This window comes from Ipomoea nil, unplaced genomic scaffold (genome assembly GCF_001879475.1).
Source record: "Ipomoea nil cultivar Tokyo-kokei standard unplaced genomic scaffold, Asagao_1.1 scaffold1572, whole genome shotgun sequence".
NCBI classification, from domain to species: Eukaryota; Viridiplantae; Streptophyta; class Magnoliopsida; order Solanales; family Convolvulaceae; genus Ipomoea; species Ipomoea nil.
Window position 1 is genome coordinate 328,151 of NW_017618000.1, and position 26,211 is coordinate 354,361.

The 26,211-nt window shown below is 36.4% G+C and overlaps 1 protein-coding gene across 2 annotated transcripts; it reads left to right on the top strand.

Moving 5' to 3' along the window:
- On the top strand, positions 1 to 26,211 carry LOC109190146 (ADP-ribosylation factor GTPase-activating protein AGD3-like). Of its 2 annotated transcripts, XM_019340588.1 has the most exons (20): positions 1 to 588; positions 1,060 to 1,136; positions 2,134 to 2,234; positions 2,769 to 2,839; positions 2,987 to 3,049; positions 3,320 to 3,364; positions 5,222 to 5,287; positions 5,411 to 5,458; positions 5,577 to 5,672; positions 5,758 to 5,799; positions 6,915 to 7,139; positions 7,277 to 7,408; positions 7,492 to 7,719; positions 7,880 to 7,966; positions 8,041 to 8,337; positions 8,587 to 8,735; positions 9,079 to 9,169; positions 10,136 to 10,614; positions 10,805 to 10,951; positions 26,199 to 26,211. In XM_019340588.1, the coding sequence occupies exons 1-19, from the start codon at positions 526 to 528 to the stop codon at positions 10,932 to 10,934; spliced, it is 2,490 nt and encodes an 829-aa protein (XP_019196133.1). In that variant the 5' UTR covers positions 1 to 525; the 3' UTR covers positions 10,935 to 10,951; positions 26,199 to 26,211. The 2 variants fall into 2 exon arrangements, with proteins under 2 accessions (XP_019196133.1, XP_019196132.1); XM_019340587.1 differs by lacking the exon at positions 26,199 to 26,211 and having other exon boundaries at positions 10,805 to 11,342.

Consider the following 26,211-nt stretch of genomic DNA (forward strand, 5'->3'; position numbering starts at 1 on the left):
CGTTTAAAAAAATGACATGGGAGTACGGTAGACATCATCGCGGTATAATTTGAGTTGGTCGGCAAGGGGCAGGCAAGCAAAACATTCACGCATGGCGCGCACTCGACAGTTAAAAATCGAAGCACAGAGAGAGATAGAGAGAGAGACATAGATTACTGTTTGTTCAATATCACATATAGCCAATGGAAGTAATCTAGTGACGGCCATGAAATATCGCACCTTTCTATACCAAATTTCCATCTTCCACCATTTTCGCTAACCTTCTCCCTCGATATCTCGCTTCCCCTCACGCACCCACACTCTCTTTATTTCATGCCCTTTGCATTTCAAGATTGCTTCTTTTTAAAATTTTTTTTTTTGAAAATATTGGATGGTTTTTTTTTTTTTTTTTTTTTTGCTGATCTGAGTTTGGGTTTTTGTTGTTATTGAATGCGGGTCAAAAAGTCTGGTAATTAGTCGGAGCCTTGTGGGGTTTTCTTCATCTTGATATTGAGGGTGCTTAGAGGGTATGCCGGTTTTGATCAGATGCAGGAAAGCGCGATACCTTCCCCCTGCCGGCTCGATGATTCGCCTATGTTTCGCCAGCAGGTCTCTTTTATATTTTAATGGATAATGGATGGATTTGATGAATGAGGATCATTTGCATTTTCGTGCTTTTAGCTTTCCTAATCTCTACCTTTTTGCTTCTATTTGGTGATACATGATTTTTATGTGGTAGTAATGGGATCATTTCAATAACTATAATTTGATTCGTAAAAGTTTCTCCTTCTTTTATTCATTGACTTGATTTGGGAGAAACATAACCTGATTGCAGAGGTTGTTAGTGAAGGCATTGTTTGCTTGTCTTAAAATGAAGCATCAATAATTTTTTGACATTTTGTAGTGTGAAAAATGTATTATGATGGCAATAGTACCTTTTTGGTTGCCTTCTTCCTGCATTTCACAAGATATGTTTTCCTATGTTTCAAATTAATATGCACAGGCTAAACAAAAATGGTTCTGTTTTATATTCCCGCATTTGAAACAATGGAGGTCTTAACTTTTTACTTGGTTAATCAGATGCAATCTATGGAGGAAAATGTTGAGATATTGAAGGAGAAATGTTTAAAATTTTGTAAAGGATGCCGGAAGTATACGTAAGTTTTTATACCCTGCTATATTAACTCATAATTAATATGATACTCAGTTTGCATAGTTAATCCATCAATGAACCTTCTTTTGATTATTGTTATGTTTCTTTTAAATAAAAATGGAACTTACAAATTTTAAACTACAGGATACATGGGATGGTGGGGTAGGCCCTCCACTGTGATAAAACTAAATAACTGACAAAGTGCTAATCAAACAACCTCATTAGAGAATGCTTGTATGTTTTGGGCTTTTAGTAAGAAAAACAAGTTAGAGAAACTTTTAGGTGTTTGTGTTCTAGATCTTCTCTCTACCATTATACAAGTATGAGCTCTCATTTGCCTCTGAACACTGGAAAGTTGTCAATATTATTGTGTTCTGTGCTGAATATCAGCACTAAGATCACATACCATTCACTTGTTGTATTATAAGACCTTTACCATCTTAGGCCTATCTTGGATTACATAAGCCTAGCATTCACACATATATTACCCATGGAGTATTTTTAATTAATTAGCCTTGATGCTTTCCTACTTTCACTTCCATATCAGCATGGGTTCCTTAAACTTGTCGAAGAGTGTTGTCTTTCTGGTCCTATAATAGTTTTAGCAAGTTTGTTGAGGATGCTGACAGTTTCATCATGGTTTTCCTGTTTTCTACTCAACCATGATTGCTCCCTCTCCTAATATTTGCATCTTAGCATGTGAATTTTATATTTATCTAGTGACTATTCCCATTCTTTTGTCTTGTTTTCTAATGCTGAAACTTTCTGTAAAGATATCCATGTTTCTGTTAGAGAGGATGAATGAAGTGTTCACAAGCAATTGGTTTCTCTATTGCAACTTATATATATTATTAAATTTCTTGATTGAGTATAATTCTAGCGAAATACTGAATGCATTATCCAAGTCTAGCAGCCATTCTGCTTACTACCTCTCTTTCGCATTATTACAGTCTCCTGCAACGGCATTATCGTTACAGGGTTCCTTCTTTTTACTGTCACAGGGAAGGGATTGGGGAAGCATATGACACAGACATTTCTTTTGCTAGTGCCATTGAAATCTTTGGAGGAGGACATGACGATCCAACTTCTGTGGCATTTGGAGGTGTATATTTTCTCTTTTGTAGTCAAATAAGTTTCTGCTCCCTTTCCCCTTCGTACTTCGAAGCCCAAGGGAAGTTTATTTTCATTGGACACTGTGCTTGAAGCCTTTAAGATAAAATCTTACCACAAGTTTTGTTATATGAAGAAAAGTAGACACTAGTAACTTCAACATACTTCTTTAACTAGGAGTTGAAATAAGTGTCTTGATTTCTTAAATCACAGATTATTGAGTAAAGTATCTCTTAAAATGGCTAGAGGAATTAGTTTATCATTTTTTTTGGTATTGCTACCCATTATAAGAAAAAGAAAAAGGTAGAGGATGCCAGGGCAGCAAGGCTTCAACTTTCAAATGCCATATCAATAACTCAATAAGAATTTCAATCTAGTTACAACAAATCATGCAATTATGAGTAAATATATCATTTTTGTTTATTAGGAAATTCTACATAGCAATACTTAATTTGAGCAAAGAATTAGGTATTAAACTCTTCATCTTCCAATGATTCTCAAATTTTTTTGGTATTTGCACCCATAGGTCCTGATATGGTTAATTTTGCAATTGCCTTGAGAGAAATTGGAACATACAAGGAAGTTCTCCGATCACAGGTAGCAATTATCTTGCTACTTTTTAACGTAGGCTTTTAAATGCTAATATGATTTCATCTTTCAATATTTTAGTCTGATGTGAATATTAAGACATCTTTATCTTCTTTTAAGTTTCCTTCAATGACATCCTCTGACTATCTTTCTAAGGTAGAGCGTACACTAACGGAGAAGTTACAACATGTTGCTGTGGTTGAGATTCCACAGGTGAAGGTACTACTCGTTACTTTTGCTTGACATTTTATGTATACAATCATTATAGCATATTCTAGGTTTTTGGATATTTTGATTATTATGAAACTTTCTAGCAAGGTCCAAAGTGATGGAATTTATAAAGTTTTCTTTGTGCTAATCTGTCAATAGGATATTTTGTTCTCACAGTGGGATCCATATCCATACCCATCCTACACCCCCAATGGTTGAATAAATAGACAGATTTTCCTTGTAGCTTTCATGAGTTATGAGAATATTGGGTTATTGCAGGAAGCTCGGAAGCGTTTTGACAAAGCTAATGTCATCTATGATCAGGTTGGTATCACTAGTGAGCAGTTCAAAGTAAATGCCTCTTATATGAATAATCAGGTCTTTTTTTTTGCTTTTATAGTTTGCATTTAAAGAATCTTCAGTTGTATTTAGGTTATGAGTCTTCAGTTGTATATAGGTTCATATAATTAGATGAATTTGTAGTTATTTTCAAAATGAACTCTGTTTAACTTGGATGGACATATCTATCCCTTTATCTATATTATCACAATTGGCTGACTTCATTATGGGTGTAATATATTTTTCATAGTGTAACATTTGAATTTGACCGGGTTGAAATATAGAAACCATAGCTTAGCCCTAGGTTTAGCCCATTATGCAGCCCATAATATTCCTATATAAGCATATGTGTCTCTCTTAGAATGTATAGCAATACATTATTACTAAGAGAAAATATTTGATGCACATTCCGTTCATAAGTGTTATACACCAACAGTAAACCACAGGTTGCCACATTGTTAAATCTAAAAGTCAAAATATTGGCTGAGCCCTTGTTTGCAAATAGTAATAATATTTATCATAATTGTAAATTATTTAATTAAAAATAAATCTTATTCAATTAATAAAACCTAGCCCTAATCTACTATTGTCGGTGGCATTCTCATATTTATCTTCTTCTAAAGATCTTGCATATAAAAGTAATTACCTTAAAAAATCTGCAACTTTGGAAGACATATAGCAGGCTGCCAAGCAAGCATATGCAGAGGAATTTATATGTTTTCCTTCCCCATGGCTATAACACAATTGTTGATTGTTGATGACCATTTGCTTAAGTGGAGGCCAAAAGCAATGCATTCTTCTTGCTGACCATTCTTACTCAGTATTTGGGAAATTTTTTAAATTAAGATAGATTTATTTTTAATTAAATTATTATCATTATGTTAGACATTATTACTTCCAAACAAGGACTCAGTCAATGTTTGACTTTTATTTTTAATGAAGTGGCAAGTTTTGGTCCACCATTGATGCATAGCACCTATGCATTGATGGTGAATCAAATATTTTCTCTATTATTAATAGGGTGGTGACAGAGAAGTTATTTTTTTAATTTTTATTTTTTCAAATTATGGCTCTAATACATTGTGGAAATTGAGAGATTGAAAGACCTGGCGAGTGGCAAATAGCCACTACCCTCCAGTTAAGTAGAAGCAAAATAGCAAAAATATGAAAAAAAAAAAAAAGAATATATGATTGTATTAGTTATAATAGATTGCATACATTCTAAGAGAGATACACATGCTTATATAGGAATATTATGGGCTGCATAATGTGCTAAACCTGGGGCCACACAGGGTTTTCTATATTTCAACAGATGGTTCAAAGAATGTGTTTGATAGACTAGGTGGTAAATTAGAGAGGCTTTTTTTCTTACTGGGATAGAAGTCATTCCAGATCTTCTGCTTGTTGAGCTGATAATTTAGTCATTCTGGTAGATGTGAGGCCAATGACATTTCCCTTCCCTCTTATGGTTCAAGGAGAGGCCTCAAGTCTCCTAGAGCCTAAGGTCAAGAGTTCGACCTCCTTTCCTCTTCTGATGTACCAAAAGGAAAAAAATACTTTTCAATGTAGCAAATGTCTTCAAATCTGAGCAGCTGAGATGAATTATTGGGTCCAAGATACATAATATGCCTTGATAATACAGTCCAACATGAAGGATGACATTTTCTCCTTAATTACATTTTGTACAGTCCATCTTAATATCCTGGAATTTGTTGTACTCACAGCTGACTGGTGTTAATCAAAGTGATACAAGTTCTGTATTTCCATGAGGAATTATAGACTGGATTAGTTGGGTGTTCTGCATGACTAAGTTCTAAATATATGTCTATTTTCATCCTTCAGGCTCGTGAGAAGTTTTTGTCACTGAGGAAAAGTACTAGGTTGGACATAGCTGTGGCCATTGAGGAGGTATTAGACAACGCTTCTTACTTTACTATGAAGAATAATTCCTTTTCTATCATTAGTTGAGCCGATAGTATGTCATGGGTAACTATCCTCAGTAAATTCTAATTTGGTAGAGAGCCGTTCCAGGAACTTTACCAGTCAAGATCAAGTTTTGAGAATGCCCGCTTTCATCTGGTCAGTCAAGTTTATTTTCCGCTATATTTTCTTTGCTTCATGAATTAATGACAAAATAAAGATGCACTTGAGGAATGGCTGTGTACCCACATCTTTGACTGTTCATCGATCCATACAGTTTGGAGCTCTTACCTCTGTTGAGGCAAAAAAGAAGTTTGAGTTTTTGGAAGCTGTTACTGCTACAATGGATGCTCATCTTCGTTATTTTAAGCAGGTGCTAAAGTAATGAAAATTTTCAGTCGTTTGCCTTGCTATGCAATGCATTAGTGCTGCAATCTGAAATTCAATCTGCCATGCAGGGGTATGAACTTTTGAATCAGATGGAGCCTTATATCAACCAGGTAATTTGCTATTTCATGTTCATTCATTACGTATTAATGCTATTTAATGCCTGCTTATTGTATTGCACTATTGCACAAGGATTTTTATTTGTTTTACAGGGTTGAAAGTAGAAGTAATTCACCATTGGCATATGATGAAAGGAAATATGGTTGAAATTTTTTTGAAGTAAAATGCTTTTCTGAACTATATAGGGGATGTTTTTCATTCGAAGTTTATTGTCCATGTAATGATATTGTCTTGAAATATTAGAATCCCACTGATACATTTATGAACAATTAACTTTGTTGGTGAGCTTTGACAAACTCTGCTGCAAGCTTATTTATTTATAGCCACAAATAGATAATATTTAAAGTGTTGAAAAATAAAGAGTTAGGTTTATCTATAGGGTTGTGTCAGTTTATGAATAGGTGTTAGTTATGGGTAGTTACTTACAGTTATGTGTTTGTATATATATATATGTACTATGTTTCTTTGTTAGAAACACATTCAGATAATACAGAATCTTACATTATCTATATCTTCAGTCTTATATACATTTTTCATTCCTTGATTCTTCATCATTGCTTCCGCCTAACTGGGATTGAGAGATTTTAGCAGTAAAAGGAAAGACAAAGCACACGATTTCTTTGACTTTTTTACTTCATGATTTTACAAAATCATCTGATATTAAGCTAGTTGTTGCATGACAAAGGACAGAGTCATGATACTCGGTTGCCAAAAGTGGGATTATGAAAAATATCTCTAATGTGGTCAAAGGAAATACCTTTTATCAAAGGTTCATGAGGTCAATAAGTAAGATGGTCATTCTAGCATCACGTGGGCTCTTATTACTTGAATCCACTTCTAGTAGTATTATGAAAAATGAGTTAAAGTTTGTCTTTTGGTCTTCTTTTCTTCCTCTTCTCTTGAGGTTGGAGTAAAATAGAAACTTTTCATTGATATATGCAGTGTTATAAGTAGTCTGGTGACTTCTATACAACTCGATTAAAATGATATGAATAACAGAGGATTGTATTTGATACTATGTTATGGTTTTGCTTCTTCTCTTTTTGGCTTTCTAATTATTTTATCCTCTATTTAAGAGTTATTAGTGAAGTCAGTTGTTTTGTCACAGCTCTTGGCCTATTCACAGAAGAGCAGAGAGAGTTATTTGTCTGAGCAGGCAGCTCTTATGGAAAGGATGGAAGAATACCAAAAGAAAGTTGATGAAGACAGTAAACGGTCCTTTAGTGCTTGTCCGATTCCTCCGAATCCTCCGAATTGTGATCCCATACAATCCTTTCCCAGAAGTTCTCATAAAGCGATAGAAGCAGTAATGCAGTCAACTGTAGAAGGAAAGGTACTTGTATTTTCTTTTTTCTTTTTTCTTATTTTTGTAGATGTAACATAATTTCTTTTGCTTCCTTTCAGAATATATAGCTGATCCTAAAGTTACTGCTGATTATTACATTTATAGCTAAGGTTTCAATAGTTTAGGTACAAACTATAAAGCAAGGATATCTCTCAAAACGTTCTTCTAATTTGAGAGGTGATTGGAAAAGAAGATTCTTCATTCTTGATAGCCGAGGAATGCTGTACTATTACCGTAAACTATGGAACAGGATACCCGTAAGCATCCAAGAGAATTTTTCAAAACTTTTTGAAGTATATTTTCTTTCTGAATTGTGCAGCAGCGTGTATATTATTTTCAGGGAAATTCCAATACAAATGCTTCAAATAAAAGCTCTTCTTCAGAATCGGGTTCTGGGCTGTTGAGTCGGTGGCTTTCCTCTCATTATCATAGTGGTGTACATGATGAAAAAGCTGTTGCACGTCACACAGTAAATCTGATGACATCAACGATTAAAAAGGATGCAGAACAATCTGATCTGAGATTCTGCTTCAGAATAATATCACCAACAAAGAATTATACTTTGCAAGTAAAGTCCTAAGCATCAGTCTGGTCATATAAGCAGTATTCAGGATTTTGTTGTGGCTATTACTATAGACGTGTATAGTTAACAATGAGTAAGAGAATTGGTTCTGTGTTATTAAAAAAAAAAAAAAACTTTAATTGAAAAGGGGACTTTGACAATGCAGGCAGAGAGTGCAACAGAACAAATGGACTGGATTGAAAAAATAACTGGAGTTATTGCTTCTTTGCTCACTTCCCAGACAGCTGAGAGGGTAAATGGAAAAGTGGTTTTATGCTTGTTTTTACTGTGTTTTCAACTTACTAATGATGACTTCTTTTATGCCAGCATTTTTGTCACAGTCCCACTAGTGAAAATAGTTCCATTACAAGTCCTCCCGATTTTGATCAAAGGGCAATTGAAGATAACTCATCTGTTAGGAATATTGCCTCTAAAAACGTTATGCGTACAGCTGTCAACATGCAAACAGGAAAACTGGTTGACACATTAACGAGTTTGCCAGGGAATGATAAATGTGCTGACTGTGGTGCTCCTGAACCAGACTGGGCATCTCTGAATCTTGGTATTCTAATATGTATTGAATGTTCTGGTGTTCACCGAAACCTTGGTGTACATATATCAAAGGCAGGTTATCTTTGCACCTAAACTTTTCTTTTCCAATTGTCATTGGAGATTCTATTACTAGGTAGCTTTCAGCAATAACATGTTCAGGGAATTCAACGAACTAAGGAAGCAAAAGATGGAGAAAAAGGGGAGGGGTACATAGACATATAATATGGATTATCATTTGCATCAAACTTCTTACATCTCTTCAGTGTAACCACCGTATCATAGTGTCAAATACTTATGGATCAACTTTTACTACAAATGCAGATAAGATCCTTGACACTTGATGTTAAAGTCTGGGAGCCTTCTATCATCACTCTGTTTCATGCATTGGGTAATGCTTTTGCAAACTCTGTATGGGAGGAATTGTTGCAAGTGAGCACAACATTTCAGGATGATGATGAGATACCAACATGGTATGCATTATGAATCTTAGCAAGACATGTTTTTCATCTTATTTTATTCTATTATTATTTTTTTGAAGTGATGATGTTATAAGTATCACTTAAGAAGTTAGATAGTTAGGAACAACAGGGCTGAAAGAATCCCCTACATACTAGAGAACCTAACTGTAGATCATTACAATAAATTATATGTGGGTATTGGGTACAAAGAACTGACATAAATAGAGGACATTAGTCTACACTGAAATTCGAACCCACTTTAGGCCTTTAACCATAACAACCTCAGCTAATGCACCATTGGCATTTATATCTTCATTTATAATTGTGAAATATATGTATAATATCTGTGTTATAGGTTTGTTGAGCTGGATAAACGCAAGGAAGTTTCCCCCAAACCCAATCACAATGATCAAATCTCAGTGAAGGAGAAGTTCATTCATGCAAAGGTATCACTTCAAACTTTTGACCATTTGTTAAAATCACGTGCCACTTAAAAGGTAGTAAAGCATATAGTCTAAAATGGTTAATATGTTACTATCAGATTGGTGTAAGATGATCCTAAGATTTCCCTAACCATTACACAAGATGGGTTTGATCTAAAATTGAGTTTATTTTTCCAATCTCCTGACTAAAAATCGACATAATCTTGCATTTGCCACTTTGCATCCTTCCCACAATCCACATGTATACTGCAACACATGATTATGCTTGGTGTGTCCTTTGACTCCTTTCTTATGCTGTAGTCCTCATCTCTTGAATCCCTATGAGATTTCTCCCTTGTATATCAATTGAAGAAAATTCCATATGGTTTCAAACAAGTGAGGAATCCGTTAACTTCAGAATCCTTATCTCTTCAAACCTCTATCATCTCCTTCGTTAATTGGTTCAAACAAGTGACGAAAGCACTATCATTCAAGTCTGAACATGTTTAGGGTGTGTTTAGTGACATGGAAGTGTGAGATGAGATCTTTCTATTGAGGGGGATTCAGTAACCAGTAAATTTGGAGTGTCTTTGGAGGACTCAAATCAACATGACAAAGGTCATCTCTGTAGTAGCTTCTGTATTGTGTGGCAATGTCGTAACAATTTTGTGGATATTGCATTCATTGGATAGTATGTTATCTAGTTTTGTAATGCTTCCGATCATTCCTATAGTTTGACCCATCAGTTAACCCTCACCTTGGTTGAGCTAGGTGGATTTCCCGATTGCAGAGATTAGCAAAGTGTAGATTTGGTATGATGTTGTATTGCAAATCTTGAGCGTTCTTCAGATTTTGGCATGTGAAAGTCTAAATGCATAGCATATCCTTTTAAATAATCTACTTATTTTAAAAGATGAGAATGATCTTAGAGCTCATTAAAATATAACTCGATGCTACTTTTAATTTGATGGCTAACACTCCTGACTACAGTATGCAGAAAAAGGTTTTGTTCACAAGGAAAACAACAGTCTCAACATGCTCTCAGTTGCTGAACAGTTGTGGGAAGGTGTTCGTACGAATGACAAGAAAGCTGTATACCGTCTTGTTATTGCTTATGGAGCAGATGTTAATGCTATTAATGGAAATGCATCACCTGGTAAATCTTTGACTCTTCCACATGCAATGAAATTAGACCCACTATCAGACCTCAAGCCGAACTTCAACCGCATAGACAGCAAGTCTTCTTGTTTCTTTGATGCAGAAGAAGGAAGTGAAGATGATTACATGAATGATTCTCTTGATGGCTGTTCCCTGCTTCACCTTGCCTGCCAAATAGCTGATATTGCCATGGTGGAGCTGCTCCTACAGCACGGTGCAAATATAAACTCTTGTGATTCAAAGGATCAGACGCCACTGCATCATAGTATCATGAGGGGAAGAATTGCGGTTGCCAAACATTTACTTTCCAGGTAACCAGTCTGTTTTCAATCTTTCTTATCAAAACCAGTTGAGAGTCGCTACCCCAACTTAAATCAAAATATTCCCCGGCCTTGGAGCTTCTAGAATTGTGACTATTTGTACTATACATTGCACCTAACTCGTTTACTGTACTTAAACATAAGACTTATTGTCTGTCGTTTTCTATTTCTACCCAAATAGAGGGGCTGATCCAAATGCCACTGATAAGGATGGCAAGACTCCTTCTATACTGGTTACAGAGTTGGAGCTGGGTGATGCAGAGTTGCTTGGACTCCTGAAAGTCACAAACAGCACAACGCAATGCACTTAAAGAACAGTCTGAGATTGGTCCAGAGGGTATAAAGCTATCTGGGAATTGCTTGCGAGTTCTGGTTCACACATGTCTTTTCCAGCAAAGAAGTGAAGAACCCAATTAAATTTTGCAGTCTTCCTCCTATAGCAGATCTTCAGAAGTGAGGGTGGTATCCAAAAATGATCAAATTCTAATCCATTTTTCCCCTTCAATTTTGACTGCCATCCTTTGAGGATCTTATAGAAGTAGCAGGCAGAATATTAGCTGTATATAGACCTCCTTTATTCTTAGTTTTGCAATAAGCTCCCAAGAATTGTGTCAACTCTTGATGATAATTAGTGAGATTAGTATTCTCTGTGATAGGGCAGGGAACTTTGGATTGTTGTACAATCATATACAAAAATGAAGTACTAATTTCATTATTTTTTTTTTGCCCTTGTAACAAGTGAAGTTCACAGCCCACATTTTTTCACTCTCTAAGACTTCCTGTCTGACATGGATCTCCTTAAAGTAAAGGAGTGATGCTTTATTTTAACTTTTCAACTAAATATAATAATGTGTCTCTTTAAATAAGGAAGGTAAAAATATGCAGGGAGAATAGCATTACTTATTCTCAAATTTAACATAGAAATTTAATTCCTTCTCCAAAAATTTACATACATGCAACAAGATTTCTAATATTTTTTTTTTGGTAAAACATCCTTTTAACGGTTTTATTTTTTATTTTGATTTTGATATTATTCATGATGGGGCTTAGGAATAAGTGTACATTAAATTTTGATGATACCAAATAACTTAGGAATTTTAGTACCCAATTTATTTTCAATTTGTAAGGTGATTATGAGAATAGGGAAGAAGTGGTCATGCATGATGTTGAATCCCGCAAGTTAAAGTGCATGAAAAAGCGCGCGATTTGAGGATTATGTGATACATTGAATTGTTATTTTCATTATTATTCGCTTTTCTTGTTATGTTAACGTACATTTACGTGCGTTTTTAGAAATTAGCATTTTCATTACCTTATATCTGTATGAGATATGATCTCAGGGAACGAACATAGTATATCTTCTCAAGTCTTATTTTCTCTACTCTTTCTATCTCAGGGAATGAACATAGTACCCTTGCTCGAAAAAGGCCTCTTGATTTAACTTTCGAGTTGTATTAAAGGCCATATCCAAAGTAATCAGAACGATTTGTTAATTAGATGATAAGAACTCTGTAACTTGACAAAACGAGAGAACAATAACCAATATAATCTCGATGTTTTTATCACTCTTCCAAATGCAATAACCAAGAAGGTGAGAAGAATGATCTGAGACAGTGGCGGAGCCAGGATTTTTGTTCAGTGGGGGCGAAGAAATAAGAAGAAAATAAATTCAAAAATATTCAAATACAAGGTTCAAATACGAATAAGATTGTTAAAATACAAAATACATTATAAATTATAATACAAGGTTTATGATGAACTACGTGATAATACTCCTCTACGCTCTCTCATATTTTGAAATCGTTGTAGAACTGCTTCATTTGAAACTTGATCAAAAATATCCTTTTCAACATACGGCACTAAGCAGTCATTTAATAAATCATCGCCCATTCGGTTGCGTAAAGATGTCTTGATTAACTTCATAGCATAAAATGCTCTTTCCACACTAGCAGTTGCAACCGGTAGGATCAAAGCCAACTTTAGAAGCAAATACACCATCGTATAGTCCAAATGTCTTCCCGTTTCCACCATTTTTTTAGCTAAGTCATCAATACCATCCAATTTAGAGAAAGCAGGATTAGAAGTTACATCAACAAAATAAGTCTGTAGTTGGTTATCTAGTAATTGAAGTTCAATATCAGAAAAATCATTTGGATAAAACTGTGCCAATCGAACTAATTTATCCTTATCAAACCTAGCAAATGAATTCTTTGGATCAAAACATGCCACGCATAAGAGAAACTCTGTATTCTTCTCATTGAAACGGTTGTTTAGCTCTTGGAGTTGTAGATCTAAAACAGCATAAAACCTTTCAACACGGTACCTATGAAGATGAGTCATTTCTTCAGCTTTACGGCGAGGTCTTCCTGGAACTACATAAACTTCATCCAAATTAGGTACGGGAATTGAATGCTTGTTGCAAAACAGTGAAACCTGTTGTAAAAGAGCTTCCCACCCATCATCTCTCATCATTTGCAATCTTTTTTTTTGAGACATCAACTAGTCTCATGGCATTCACAATGTTTTGATCTTTCTTTTGTAGTGCCTGTGACAAATAATTGGTAATTCCTAAAGCATCCCTCATTAAATGCAACAAGAACACAAAATCAAAACATAAGATATTCTTCAATACTCTAAATGCTTCTGTCCTTTGTTTTGGATCCTGCTTTATTTCATCAAGAACATCAATCACTGGAGAAAATAATGTGATAATGCTCATCAGTGCACCGTAATGGGATCCCCAACGTGTATCACCCGGATGCTTTAAAACTGTTTCTTGATTCAAACCAGTTCCCGTTTCAATTGTATCATCAGAAATTGAATCAATCAACATCTTTAATTGTTTGTCTCGCAAGCTATACATGCGCTTACATGAAGCACAAACAATATTGCACAATTGCGAGACAGTATAAAAAAAATCTCCAACTTCTTCATTTTCCTTTGCAACACCCACATGTGTTAGTTGTAATTGATGAGCGAAACAATGAACATAAAAAGCACTTGGGTTCTCATTCATAATCAAAGTCTTAAGACCATTGAACTTACCTCGCATATTACTTGCTCCATCATAGCCCTGACCTCTTATTCTTGCAATGCTTAATCTATGCCTTGTTAGAAGATCTTCAATGGCTACTTTAAGAGACATAGAAGTAGTGTCACAAACATGAGTAATGCCAAGAAGACGCTCAACAATATGCCCACTTGAATCCACATATCTAATAAACACAATCATCTGCTCCTTAACTGATATATCTCTCAACTCATCAACTATTATTCCAAATAATTCTTCACCAAGATCATTGATTATTTTTTGGGTTAACTCACTTGCAATAGCATTAGCTATATCTTTTTGAATGCAAGGGGCAGTCATTTGGTGATTTTCAGGTGCATTTTGCAACACAACTTTGGCAATATTTTCATTATTATTAGCCAGTAACTTTAAGCCCTCAAGAAATTTTCCTCGATTAAGTGAGTCATAGCTTTCATCATGTCCACGAAAAGCAAGTCCTTGCCTTAAAAGATACCGGAGGATTTCAACTGATGAAGTCAATCGAACACGATAGTCTTGTTTCAATTGCTCCGACTGTTTTGATACACAAACTTGTATGTGTTGCTCTTGAGTCATTAAGTCTCGACAAGCTTGTATGTTCCTTGCGTGAACACTATTATGATTACCAATATGTGCACGCAACCTTTCCGGCCCTTTTTTCCAATTGTTGAATCCTTCTGTAACAAATGACTCTCCTCCTGCTTGTTGTCCGCTGCTTCCATCTTTGAATAGATAACAATATAAACAATATGCTGCATCTTCTGATACACTATACTCCAACCAATGACTATGATCTTTAAACCATTTAGGATTAAACCTCCTGTTGACACCCGTAATCACTCTAGTAGGAAAAACATGATTTTTTGGTTGACATGGACCCATTTGTAGATATCTTCTTCGCACAATATCCCTATCATTGATATGATATTCATAAATGCTTTTCCTTTTTAGCCGGATCAACTTCAAGTTCATCTATATTAACTTCAATACGTGGCCTTATACTTGACAATTCGTGACTACCGTGACTAGATGAATCCTCAAAAGTTGATTTTCTTTTCAAGAATTTTTCCGTAACTGAACCAACATAATTAAGTAATTAAATTAACATAAGTAAATTAACTAGGATAATCCATGACAGTAAATTAACATAAGTCATTAAGGCTTTGAATCTTAATAACATAAACAAACTAGTAATTAACAGATTAGCACATCTCCACAATAAATTAACATACAGATTAGCACATCCCCACAATAAATTAACACAAGAAGTTTCCATGACAGCAATGCTTTGAATTTTAATAACATAAGCAATAAAGCAAACTAGTAATTAACAGAGTAATTAAATCCACACTTAAGCAATAGTAAATTAGGATAATCCACACTTAATAAATAGTAAATCCACACTTAAGTAATTAACATAAGCAATAAAAGAAACTAGGATAATCCACACTTAATAAATAGTAAATTAGTAATTAATAGATTATAAATTGAATACCTGGCTTACTGGCTACGGGCTATCTCCACTCTCCAGACTGCAGTAGCTTCCTCCTTCCAAGTTCCACACTTCCACCAATTTGGCAATTCACCAAACATTAGATAAGAAGACTGTAGACATCAAAGATTCAAAAAATTGAATCAATTTTAGGGAAATCAGAATTAGGGCAAACAAAAAATTAGGGCAATTAGGCAAACAATTGAATCAATTTTTGAAATTAATATTTATAGTTCAAGCTTCAAGGGGGGAGATTGTGAGAAGTTGATGTTGTGTAAAGGTCGAAGAATCAAGAAAAGTAAAAATTAGAAAACCAATTAAAGAATTGACCAAACCTTAGCAAATCGTGAAGCGGTCGGAGATGGTGGACCGGCAAGCGGCAGCCGACAGAGGAGAGAAGAGTGTTCGGACTATGGAGGCGCTGCCTTTGTCGGTGTTCGAGAATCGCAGAGGAGAGAAGAGTCTTCGGACAATAGGACTTCGGTGTTCGCAGAGCCGCAGAGGAAGGAGAAAAGACGTCTTCCGGTCTTCGCAGAGAACAAATGAAAAATTAAAAAATTTATATATATATATATATATATATATATATATATATATATATATATATATATATATATATATATATATATATATATATATATATATATATATCAGCCCCAAAACGACGTCGTTTTGGGGCTGAGTAATTTTGGTCAGTGGGGGCAGCTGCCCCCACTGCCCCCATGTTCCCTCCGCCCCTGATCTGAGAAGGCAAAAATGGATGAAGGCAATAGAGTGAGAAGGAGCATTTTGTTTTACTCAATATTTCTAATATTGTATGTATAATTAAAATGTTGAGTTAATTCCATTTCTCGTCATATATAGATTCATAGTTAGCAGTCTATTTTAAGTCCATTTTATCAAAACATCCACTTTTGGTCCTAATAATATTGTGACATGACAATTTTTTGTCCTTTATCAACAAAATAGTTTAAATATTGTTTTTTTTTTTTGAAAGCATAAACAACAAGAATATATTAACTCAAGAGGACCGAAACAAAGTCAGGTGGGACTGAATCCCAATACAAAGAAGTAGCCTGAGCATTGGCTTTTGTAGCTAAAGTATGAGCAACCAAATTCAGCTGTCTAGGAATTAAAAACAAAGAACACGAAGTAAACTGTAACACCCCAGATTTTTAAGACATTTAAAACTTATAATAAAGGTAGAATCTTATTAAATCCCAAGATATAAATACAAGCGTTCGGGGTGCTATGCCACACCTGGGCTAGAGAACCCAAGTGCACAGGCTAACTAACTAATATCCTCAAAGCGTAAATACGTAAACGTGGCACGCAGGCCAAAAGGGAAACTATCTACTTCTAAGTTGTAGCGCACTCCAGTGACTTAATCTTCTGTGCCTGAAAGCCAAATATATCTGTTCAGCGAGAGATGCTGGTAACCCACTCCAACGCGTTGAAATACAATACATATAGAGATATATATATATATATATAGATATACGAAAACCATTTTGAGCATGAAGATATATCCTACGAACTCTAGCTTTAAAACCGGGAATGACTCGACAGATAAGGCCAGACACAAGCAACAGTTATAACAAGCATATGCAGTTCACAACAGATAAGGCAGATAAGGCAAAGCATAAACAATGATCATAACCCAACATGAACAATCCCCAATATAAATCCCATAGTCACATCCCCCAAGACACTCGTAATCACAACTCGTCCATGTCACAACACATAACACACTTTGTTGGCGCCACAGGACCAATCGCATGCCCATACATGAGGGTCAGCGCATATAGCTCTGACACGGCCCCGCAGCACCCTGCCCCGTATCGCAACACGGAGGGGTCGATCGCAACCGACCGATGAACCGCAGCTCATCATAATGTTTGATCGCAACCAAACAGTGGACCGCAGCCCAAGAGAGTGTGTCATCTGACTGTAGCCAGGAATTCCCATTTGACTACAGCCAGCCTCTGAACCGCAGCTCAGGAAAGATGTCACCTGATTGCAGCCAGGAATTCCCATCTGACTACAACCAGCTTCTGGACCGCAGCCCAGGATACCGTCATCCGACTGCAGCCAGGAATTCCCATCTGACTGTAGCCGGCTTCTGAACCGCAGCTCAGGATAACCAATCCGATCGCAACCGAATTGGGGTAACACGCACACATAACACATAACAAGCACATGCAACCCACATTACACATTGGGAAGGGGAATAAGCGTATAACAACCTTATGCGTGATCCATCACGTACTAAGAATAGTCCTAAGGGGATCATACTTCTTCCACCTAGGTCAACGGGATACCAATTCAACTAGCATGCAATATAATAGACCCATAAACCTACGAACGGTACCCGAAATATCAGACTAGACATAGGCACGACAAACGGGGTCCGTTGGGACACCACGGGGATCGGGGAAACATCAAACGGGGAAGCCGGGGTCCCGAGGGGGGGGGGGGGAAATTCCAGCGGGTAGCCGGTGGGTGGGGGTCCACCCGCCGGCTGCCCGCCGGCTAACACTGTTCCGGGCAGCGGGTGCCCGGCGGGCAGCTGCCCGCCCGCCGGCTGCCCGCTGCCGGAGCTGCCCGAATTGCCGCGGGTAGGTGGTGGGTCCCCTACCCCCCACCTACCCCCCACTGACTCTTTTCACCACTTTTCGTCCCGGGAACCATTGTGGAACCCGAAACCATGCTTAGACACTTTTCAACGTAATTAACGACAACACATAGACAATTAACGGATCAAATACGAAAAACGAACGGCACATAACCTATCATGCTTTTCTAATCATAATCAACACCCAAACATGCGATTTCCCCACCCGATAATCCAAGAATAATATCATACGATACAACCTAGGGTTCTAATCACTTTTATATCGATCAAGAATACAATTCGTCTTCTAATTGCAAGATTCGGTAGGAACAACACATAATCATCAAGGATACCAATTAATCATCAAAAACATCATAATCATCAAGAACAACACATAATCATCAAAACCCCAATTAATCATCAAGAACATCATAATTATCAAGAAACTCCCAATATCCAGATTATCAAGATTCCTCATGGAATCATTATATCGACATCAATAATAATCATCATCAATCGCCATTTACAACAATATGGGGGAAACCCTAAGGGGAAATCATAGCTATGAAAATAGGTTTTGTTGAGACATGGGTTACCTCTTAATTAATTCCTTGGCTATGAAGGGTCTTTCTTTAAGCTTTCTTGCTTTCTTGATTTCTTCTAGGGGATTCTTGGAGCACTTTGGGGTGGTGGAACGTTTATTGTGGTGGGGGGTTCTAGGTGCCTCTTAAGTCCCCTATTTATATATTTAGGAGTCCTGGTTAGGAACTAATATTATAGGCTTGCTAATTCTATTCCTTTTGGAACTAAGGATTGGGTTTAGGGATAAGGGTCCATGGTCCATAGTGGACCATATTAATTAATTAAAGGGAATCCTAATCGTAGTCTGAATAGTAAAAGGCCTACTTCCTTTATTCCTAATAGATAACTAGGTCTAGGATTCCTAATTAGAATCTGAATAGTAAAGGGCTTACTTTCTTTATTCCTAATAGGCTTAGGACTCTAATTTAGGCAAGGGTCCACGGTTCATGGTGGACCTTTATTAATTAATTAAAGGAAATCTAACCGAATTAAATCATATTTAATTATTATTAACGGGATTAATTTAATAATTAATCCGGGATTGAAGGCCGTAACACGGGGTGTTACATAAACGAAGCTATAAAACATAAACAACCATCAATCACGATTCCAACATAGGATCTTGGCTTAGCTGTTGAAGTAGTGACATAGCGGTGAAGGACCGAACAATCAGTATAGATGGCAACCTCATCAACTCCACGATCTTTTAACCATGAGAGGGCCTCTTTGCACGCTAAAGATTTCGCCGTAAGGGGGTTTGCACAGTAAGGGAGACTGTCGTTCGAAACCGCGATGAAAGCCCCATCTGCCGAGTAGAGCACAGCACCATACGTGGCAGCACCTGAGTCAGGCGAATAGCTAGAATCAAAGTAGCAACGTAAAGCAGTCGGCTATGGCTACGGTTGTTGAGGTGGCACGGCAGTAGGCTGGCGTCCAGAAGAATTATCCCAGGCCGAGAGGGCAGTGAAGGGCTCCCCTCCAAACCCGAGCCGGCTTTTGCAAACAAGATTCCCATACGACGTCGTTCCTTGCCATCCAAATGTAGTACAATGCTGCGACAACCTTGACAACAATAGCAGGAGTTAACAAGGCCAAAATATTTTGAAACCATTTTGAAAAACTGCCCCTCACAATAAGAGAAATCGGTAATTGGGACTCATGCCAAACAAGTTGAGCAAACTCACACTACACAAGTGAGTGCATTATATCTTCATGAAAAGAGACACACATAGGGCATGAAGGGCTCGCTTCCACTCTCCTTATAGAGGTTAGTAGTGGTGGGGAGAATACCACTAATAGCTCTTCAAAGAAAAACCTTCCACTTTGGGGGGACCTTGATCTTCCATAATGAGTTCCAATTCGAGAAAGCGACGTTAATCTCGCCCATGATACTCCTATAATCACTTTTCACAGAGTAACAACCACTAGGATCCCTGAACCAATGCCATGAATCCTTATAAGATGCGCACACAGGAACTCTAACAATGCGGTTCACATCACTAGGAATAAAATTATCCCTAAGGATAGATAAGTCCCAAGAATAAGTTTCCTCATCAATCAAACCAGAAACTTTGGATCCCTCCAGATACTGGGGCATACCCCAAATTGAGGTTGATCTACCATTATCAATTCTCCTTCTCACACCACTACAAACCAAACCATTGGCAGCCATAATACTTCTCCAATAATAACTAGGGTTATTACCCAATGTAGCACCAACAAAAGAAGTTTTTAGAGAAGTACCTTGCCTTATAAACACGGGTAGCCAACGAATCAGGTTTAGTGAGAAAATGCCACACTTGCTTTCCCAACATATAATAGCAAGATTAAATGTCCTGAGATCCTTAAAACCCAAGCCCCCAACAGACTTAGGTTTACACAACCGGTCACAGGCCATCCAATGGATATTATTTCTATTGGCACCACCTTTACCCCGCCAATAGCGATTCATGGTCCTTTCAATAGTTACACATAAAGAATCCATCAGCAAAAACACACTCATTGAAAAAGTAGGCATTGCCTGTGCTACACTTTTTAAGAAGATCTCTTTACCTGCCTGAGACAATAATTTCTTATTTCACGACACAATCCTCTGTTTAATTTTATCCTCAATATAAGCAAAAACTAGCCTTTTATTTTTCCCAACAAACGATGGTAACCCCAGGTATTTCCCAAAATTAGGAGCCCCCAAAAGAGTCACCACAGCTTCCCTATCATCAACCCCTGTATTCTTGCTAAAGGACACACTCGACTTATGAAAATTGACTTACTGACCTGAGAGCTGTTCATAAGTCTGAAAACACTGCCTTACCACCCCAGCCTCCTGCACATTTGCCTTGAAAAATAAGAGACTGTCATCTGCAAAGAAAAGATGAAAAATTGATAACGCTTCCTTTTTGGTTTGCGCTCTTGCTAAACATCGCATAAGAGTTGATTGTGTTGGCACTACTACAGAAAAGGGCTTTAACATCGTCGACTTTAGAGACGTAGTACATAAATGATACGATGACGGTTAAAAAACTGACGTATATTTTTTTAAAATTAAAAAATAAACTTATGACGTCGGCTATTTGCATATAGCCAACATCGTATTATTTTTTAAAAAATAAATAAATTAATATATGACGTCGGCTATTTGCATATAGCCGACGTCCGATTATTTTTTTATAAAAAAAAAATTAATATCCGACGTCGGCTTTTAACGTAAAGCAGAAGTTGTATATTAATTAATGATTTTTTTATATAATACGACGTCGGATATTTAGTAAATATCCGACGTCGTATATTTATTTTTTATTTTTTTATATTAAAATTGTTTTATGGTTTCTACCCCAATTGTATCAATTTTCAGAACCTGCGCAGCTAGCAATTTAACATTCAACATCAACTAATTCAAGCTACTAAACATGAAGCTAATATAAAGAACACAATTCATTAAACTAATTCAAGCTACTAAACATAAAACTAATATAAATAACATAATTCAACAAAACTACTAAACATAAAGCCAATAAACATAAACTAATTTTAAACGTAAAGTATCAACTAAGAAGCATTTTATTAACCCATTCATCAATAAGAAACTTAGACCATTTGTCTCTAAGTTCATCAATCTCTTGTTTGTTGTAGGCAATCTTCCTTGTCTTTCCAAAGTCTACAAAGTTCAAAAGAAATAAAAATAATAAATAAGCAAGTATTTTTAAACATTTGAAGAAGAAAGAACTGAAAGATATATTATTAAATTACTTGCCTTATCCATTCCTTTGTTTATGTTGTTGGAAACAATTTTCAACATGAATTTCATCACATAATAACCACATTCGGTGGTTCCTTTTTGTATAGCACACTACATTTGAATTACAATAAAATTAAAAAAAATTAATAAAAAACAATAAGTTTGCATGTTTTACAAAGTGGATGAAGTACTTACCGAACATATAGTCCATTTTAGTGAACGATATTGTTTCTTTCCATTCATCATGTTTGTTGCAGCCATACACCTATGAATATAAGACATAAAATATATGTAAATACTTGGCATCACTAGTTTAATAATAACTATTAATTAATTATATAAATTTACATACGTTTCCATTATATGTTTAATGTCATCACGCGCCCATGACCAAGTGAATCAAACCAAAAAATTTCATTTAGTCGAGGACAAATCGCCATCAGCATCCAATACTCACTACAAATAAGAAATTTATTAGTTTTAAGTGAATATAATATATAATAAAAATATATTATATATAATAAAAATATATAAGTACTTTTATTTAAAACGTAATTAATACTTACTTGAGAACATATGAGGCTAAGTATACAAATTTCTTCACATACTGCATGGTGGTATTTATATACGATTTCCTCTCCTTTGTATTATTCATTTGTGGTTGAATCCAATATGGATCTAGGAAACCATACGTGTCTTTTGATGCCAACTCAAAACTAATGTAAATACCCCTATTCACAAACACAAGCAATTATATATAGATTACCAATTATATAAATATAAAACTATTATGAACAAATAATACTAAAGAACTTATTACCTTATAAAGAACTGAAATAGAGAAACATAGATGGTCTCCATATTTAAGAAACACATTATCTCCACACTTTCAAGGTACAAGTCATACTCAATGTTGCCCATAATACCACAAGCCACATGGACCACAAGATTGTGTTCAAAACGGCGAGCTATTGTAAAGGCCTTTTTGCATCCATCAGTCAAAGAATCTGGATCAGCTATAGTGAATTCTTGATGTACGAATTGCACACCCGATTAAAAAGTCAATTTGGTATTTTTTTTAACTGTGAATTATAATACAAGTAAGAATTATTATTTTAAAAAGTAAATTACTTACTATTTTAAAATAGAAATATTTTTAGTGTACATACCGCATCAGCTTCAGTACATAACTCTACCAGCTTCTTTGGCCAAATAATAAAGTGTTGAATTGCATCATCTACAAGCTTAACCTCACTGGTGGGGATTGGTACATGTGCACTTGGATCACTAACTTCATTTACGCTCACCTTCACATGATTTACATCCAGTACAACCCCATGAACCTGTCCACCACTGGACGTCTAAACGTCGTAGTGAACTAGTAAAACAAATGCTAACAAGTGGTAATCAAATGAACAGTAGATATGGTTGAATTGCTTAGTGTGGATTAAGATGCTTATAGAATCATTAGACATAGGGAAAGAGGATGCAAATGCTAAGTCTAAGGAGTGGCTTGTGTCCTTTCGTAACTTAGACTACTAGGACTTGTTTAGGTCTCACCTAAACCTTTCCACAAATACCTTGCCTACAACTCCTTCCCAACCAAATCCCCTAGGGTTCCTTGAGCTAGGAAATGCCAAGGATGGGAGCTTGGATTGACCTAGCATAGGTTAATCTCTCAAACAACCATAGGAGGTGATCAAGTTCCTTTGATGCAAACAAATCAATCCCCAACAACAAGACATAGAAGCATTGCAATTAATCAATCCTTAATTCAAGAACTAAGTCACAAAAGCATCATCATCACACACTTTCACAATTCAAACCCTAGCTAAGCTAGCTTACAATAGCCATAGAAATCATAAAAGCATTCATAAATCTAAATCTAACCAAACAAATAGAAATGAAAAGAGTAGAGATAATACCAAACAAGTAGATTAGGAAATAAGAAGAAGTCTTGCAAGATCTCTTGAATTGGAGTTTGTCAATCTCTTCCTTCAATGAATCTCTCAAGAAATCCAAGCTTGAATCTACTAAAATCTCTCTACAAATTGTTCTCCCTCAAATCTAAAATGCTAAGCTCTCATAATATTCTCAAAATCTACCAAAAGTCCGCTCTAAATCTGATCTAAAACTTCTTAAATAGCCTCCCCTTTCAATCCCTTTCGCAGCTCTTCCACGCAGCCTTCAACGCCCCGGACAACGCATGTTGTCCGGGAACTTATTCCGTCCAACGCGTGTCACAATGCACGTTGTGATGCGTGTTGAACTTTCTAGAAATCAGCTCTGTTTTGCCTCTCCATAACGCACGCTACAACGCGCGTTGTGGCCTTCGTGGCTTGGTCGTCTCGACTCGTCTTCTTGTCCCGCTTTCGCTCCGGTTGTGCCACTTTGCATCGCTTAAGCCCGAAACTTACCTAAAAATAGATAAAATAAAAAGTGTGGTGGTAATTTACAATAAAATGCAAAACATAGCTAATTGGCACAATATTGCTACACAAATGATTGTTTTTAGCTTAAAATTCACCCTAAATGGACCTTAAAAGTGTGTGTCTTTGACATTTATCACAAGTTTCCACACTTTAGCATTGCTTGCCCTCAAGCAAGTTTCAACCTAACCAATGATCACTTAAGTGGCAAAGATACACTTAACCCTAACTCAATGATAACTTAATTCATCCAATGGTCAATCAAGATAAGTGTCACGCCAACGGAGGGGGTGAAGTCCCTCATATCATGTAATAAATATGCTAGTCACGTCCCCCTACTAAAGCTACTCAAGGAATATACTAAAGAAGCCTCAAATTCCTAAAAGATAGAATGAAAACAAAAAAGGGGGTACCCTCTCACACTATTCATCAAGCATGTAATCCGAAATTGGTATTCACCTCTTATCTTGCAAAGGCCTATAGCCGAGCCACACCAGTGGGAACGATGTGTACAATCCAACCAACCCCATCCTTATACCGCCAAGGTCCTTTACAAGAAAATAAGTGAATGGTTTGACATGGGACACTCACCAACCTTAAGCCAAGGTCCAATTTCCTCCGGCACGAAGCTCTGTGTTTTAACCTGGGGAAACTTTTTGTGGTCCCGACTTAAGCGTTGGTTCTCACACACTTCCACCCTTATGCCAAAGATTGACTCCCCGCATCATAGATCTCTATGTTTTAACCCGAGGAAGTCTTTTATGATCCCGACATAAGCAATGTCTCCCTCTTTTTGCTCTCTTTTTTTCTCATCTTCTAAGACATCGCCATTGGGACAACCGACTTCACGTAGAGCTCTACGCTTTTTCGAAGACAGTGCAATGGAATTGCCCCATGTCTTAGCGAGATGGCTTACCTCTTTTCTTAACTCACGGGATGGCCATTTGTTTTTGGTCTTTGCCTTTTTCTCAACGTCATTCCCCTACTTCTTAACTCATACTTTTCTTTTGGGTTTATGGAATTTTTCTCACTTCTCACAGCAAGGCTTCACCTTTTGCCCCATACCTTGCCAAAATTAGGTTCATTCCCGACCTTGCTTCTTTTATCTTTCCAAGGTTGGAGAGTACACACTCCCACTTCGAGGGATCGTTTACTAAGGTCTAAGCAAGATAGGAGGTGAATTCATACAAGCATGCATTAAATGTAAACCTAAATGGCTTATCTATGCAATTGCTCACTTGGGTGTAAAGGGAATAACTTCCAAAGGATATTTCAATAGTAAAAACTTTTCGTACGGGCACATCACTATCACACTTATCACATGATATGAACAACGACGCACTCTCCAAATCCATAAACACTCGTCAATCAAGCACCAATGAATCAATTAAGCAACAATAGTCATTTAAGCACAAGGTGCTTCCCTTTCCACACTTTAAACCGAACATCGCCCTCGATGTTCTTTAAAACATAGGTGGACAAGGAAAGTCAAGGTCAAACAAAAGTGCTTGTCCCTTTCCACACTTTAGGATTTTTACGGGACTTGGGTGAGCTTTAAAACTAATCCTCCGTGATAAAGTAAAGCCAATTAAACATGTGCAAAACAACCAAGATTTCCACACTTTAAAATTAAAACATAAGGCCTAACAAGTCAAGGGATAGAGAATTGTCACCAATTGTAGTGCATATCCCTTTAATTTTGAAAACTATTCGCCTTTGCCCTTTTTTTCAAAAGAAAGCTTCATGAAGAATTGGTTAGTGGTGTAAGTGTAAAAATGTTGCACATTTAAACCTCTTAATATTGGCCTAGATTAGTTGTCAAAGTAATCTGGATTAGTTGCTGGATTAGTCACACTGTCTGGAGTAATTGACTGGATCAGCTCAAGAAAATAATCCAGGAGGTATGCATCTAATTCAAAACTTTTATTCGGTCAAGACCCTATCATGGTGGAGATCTACATCAAATGGATCAGCTGAAATCAAGAATGGAAAGAGTGCTTGATTTGTGGATAGAAGATCTCTTTACTACCTATATAAAATGCTACTTTGTTTAGCATTGATTACACACTCTTTCACTTGATTTTACTCTGAAATTCCTTGGCTAATTATTCCATATATATTCTGTATTGCTGAGCGCGAAGAAAGGTCCTTAACCAGTTCATGAAGAAATGAAGATCGCCTGCACAT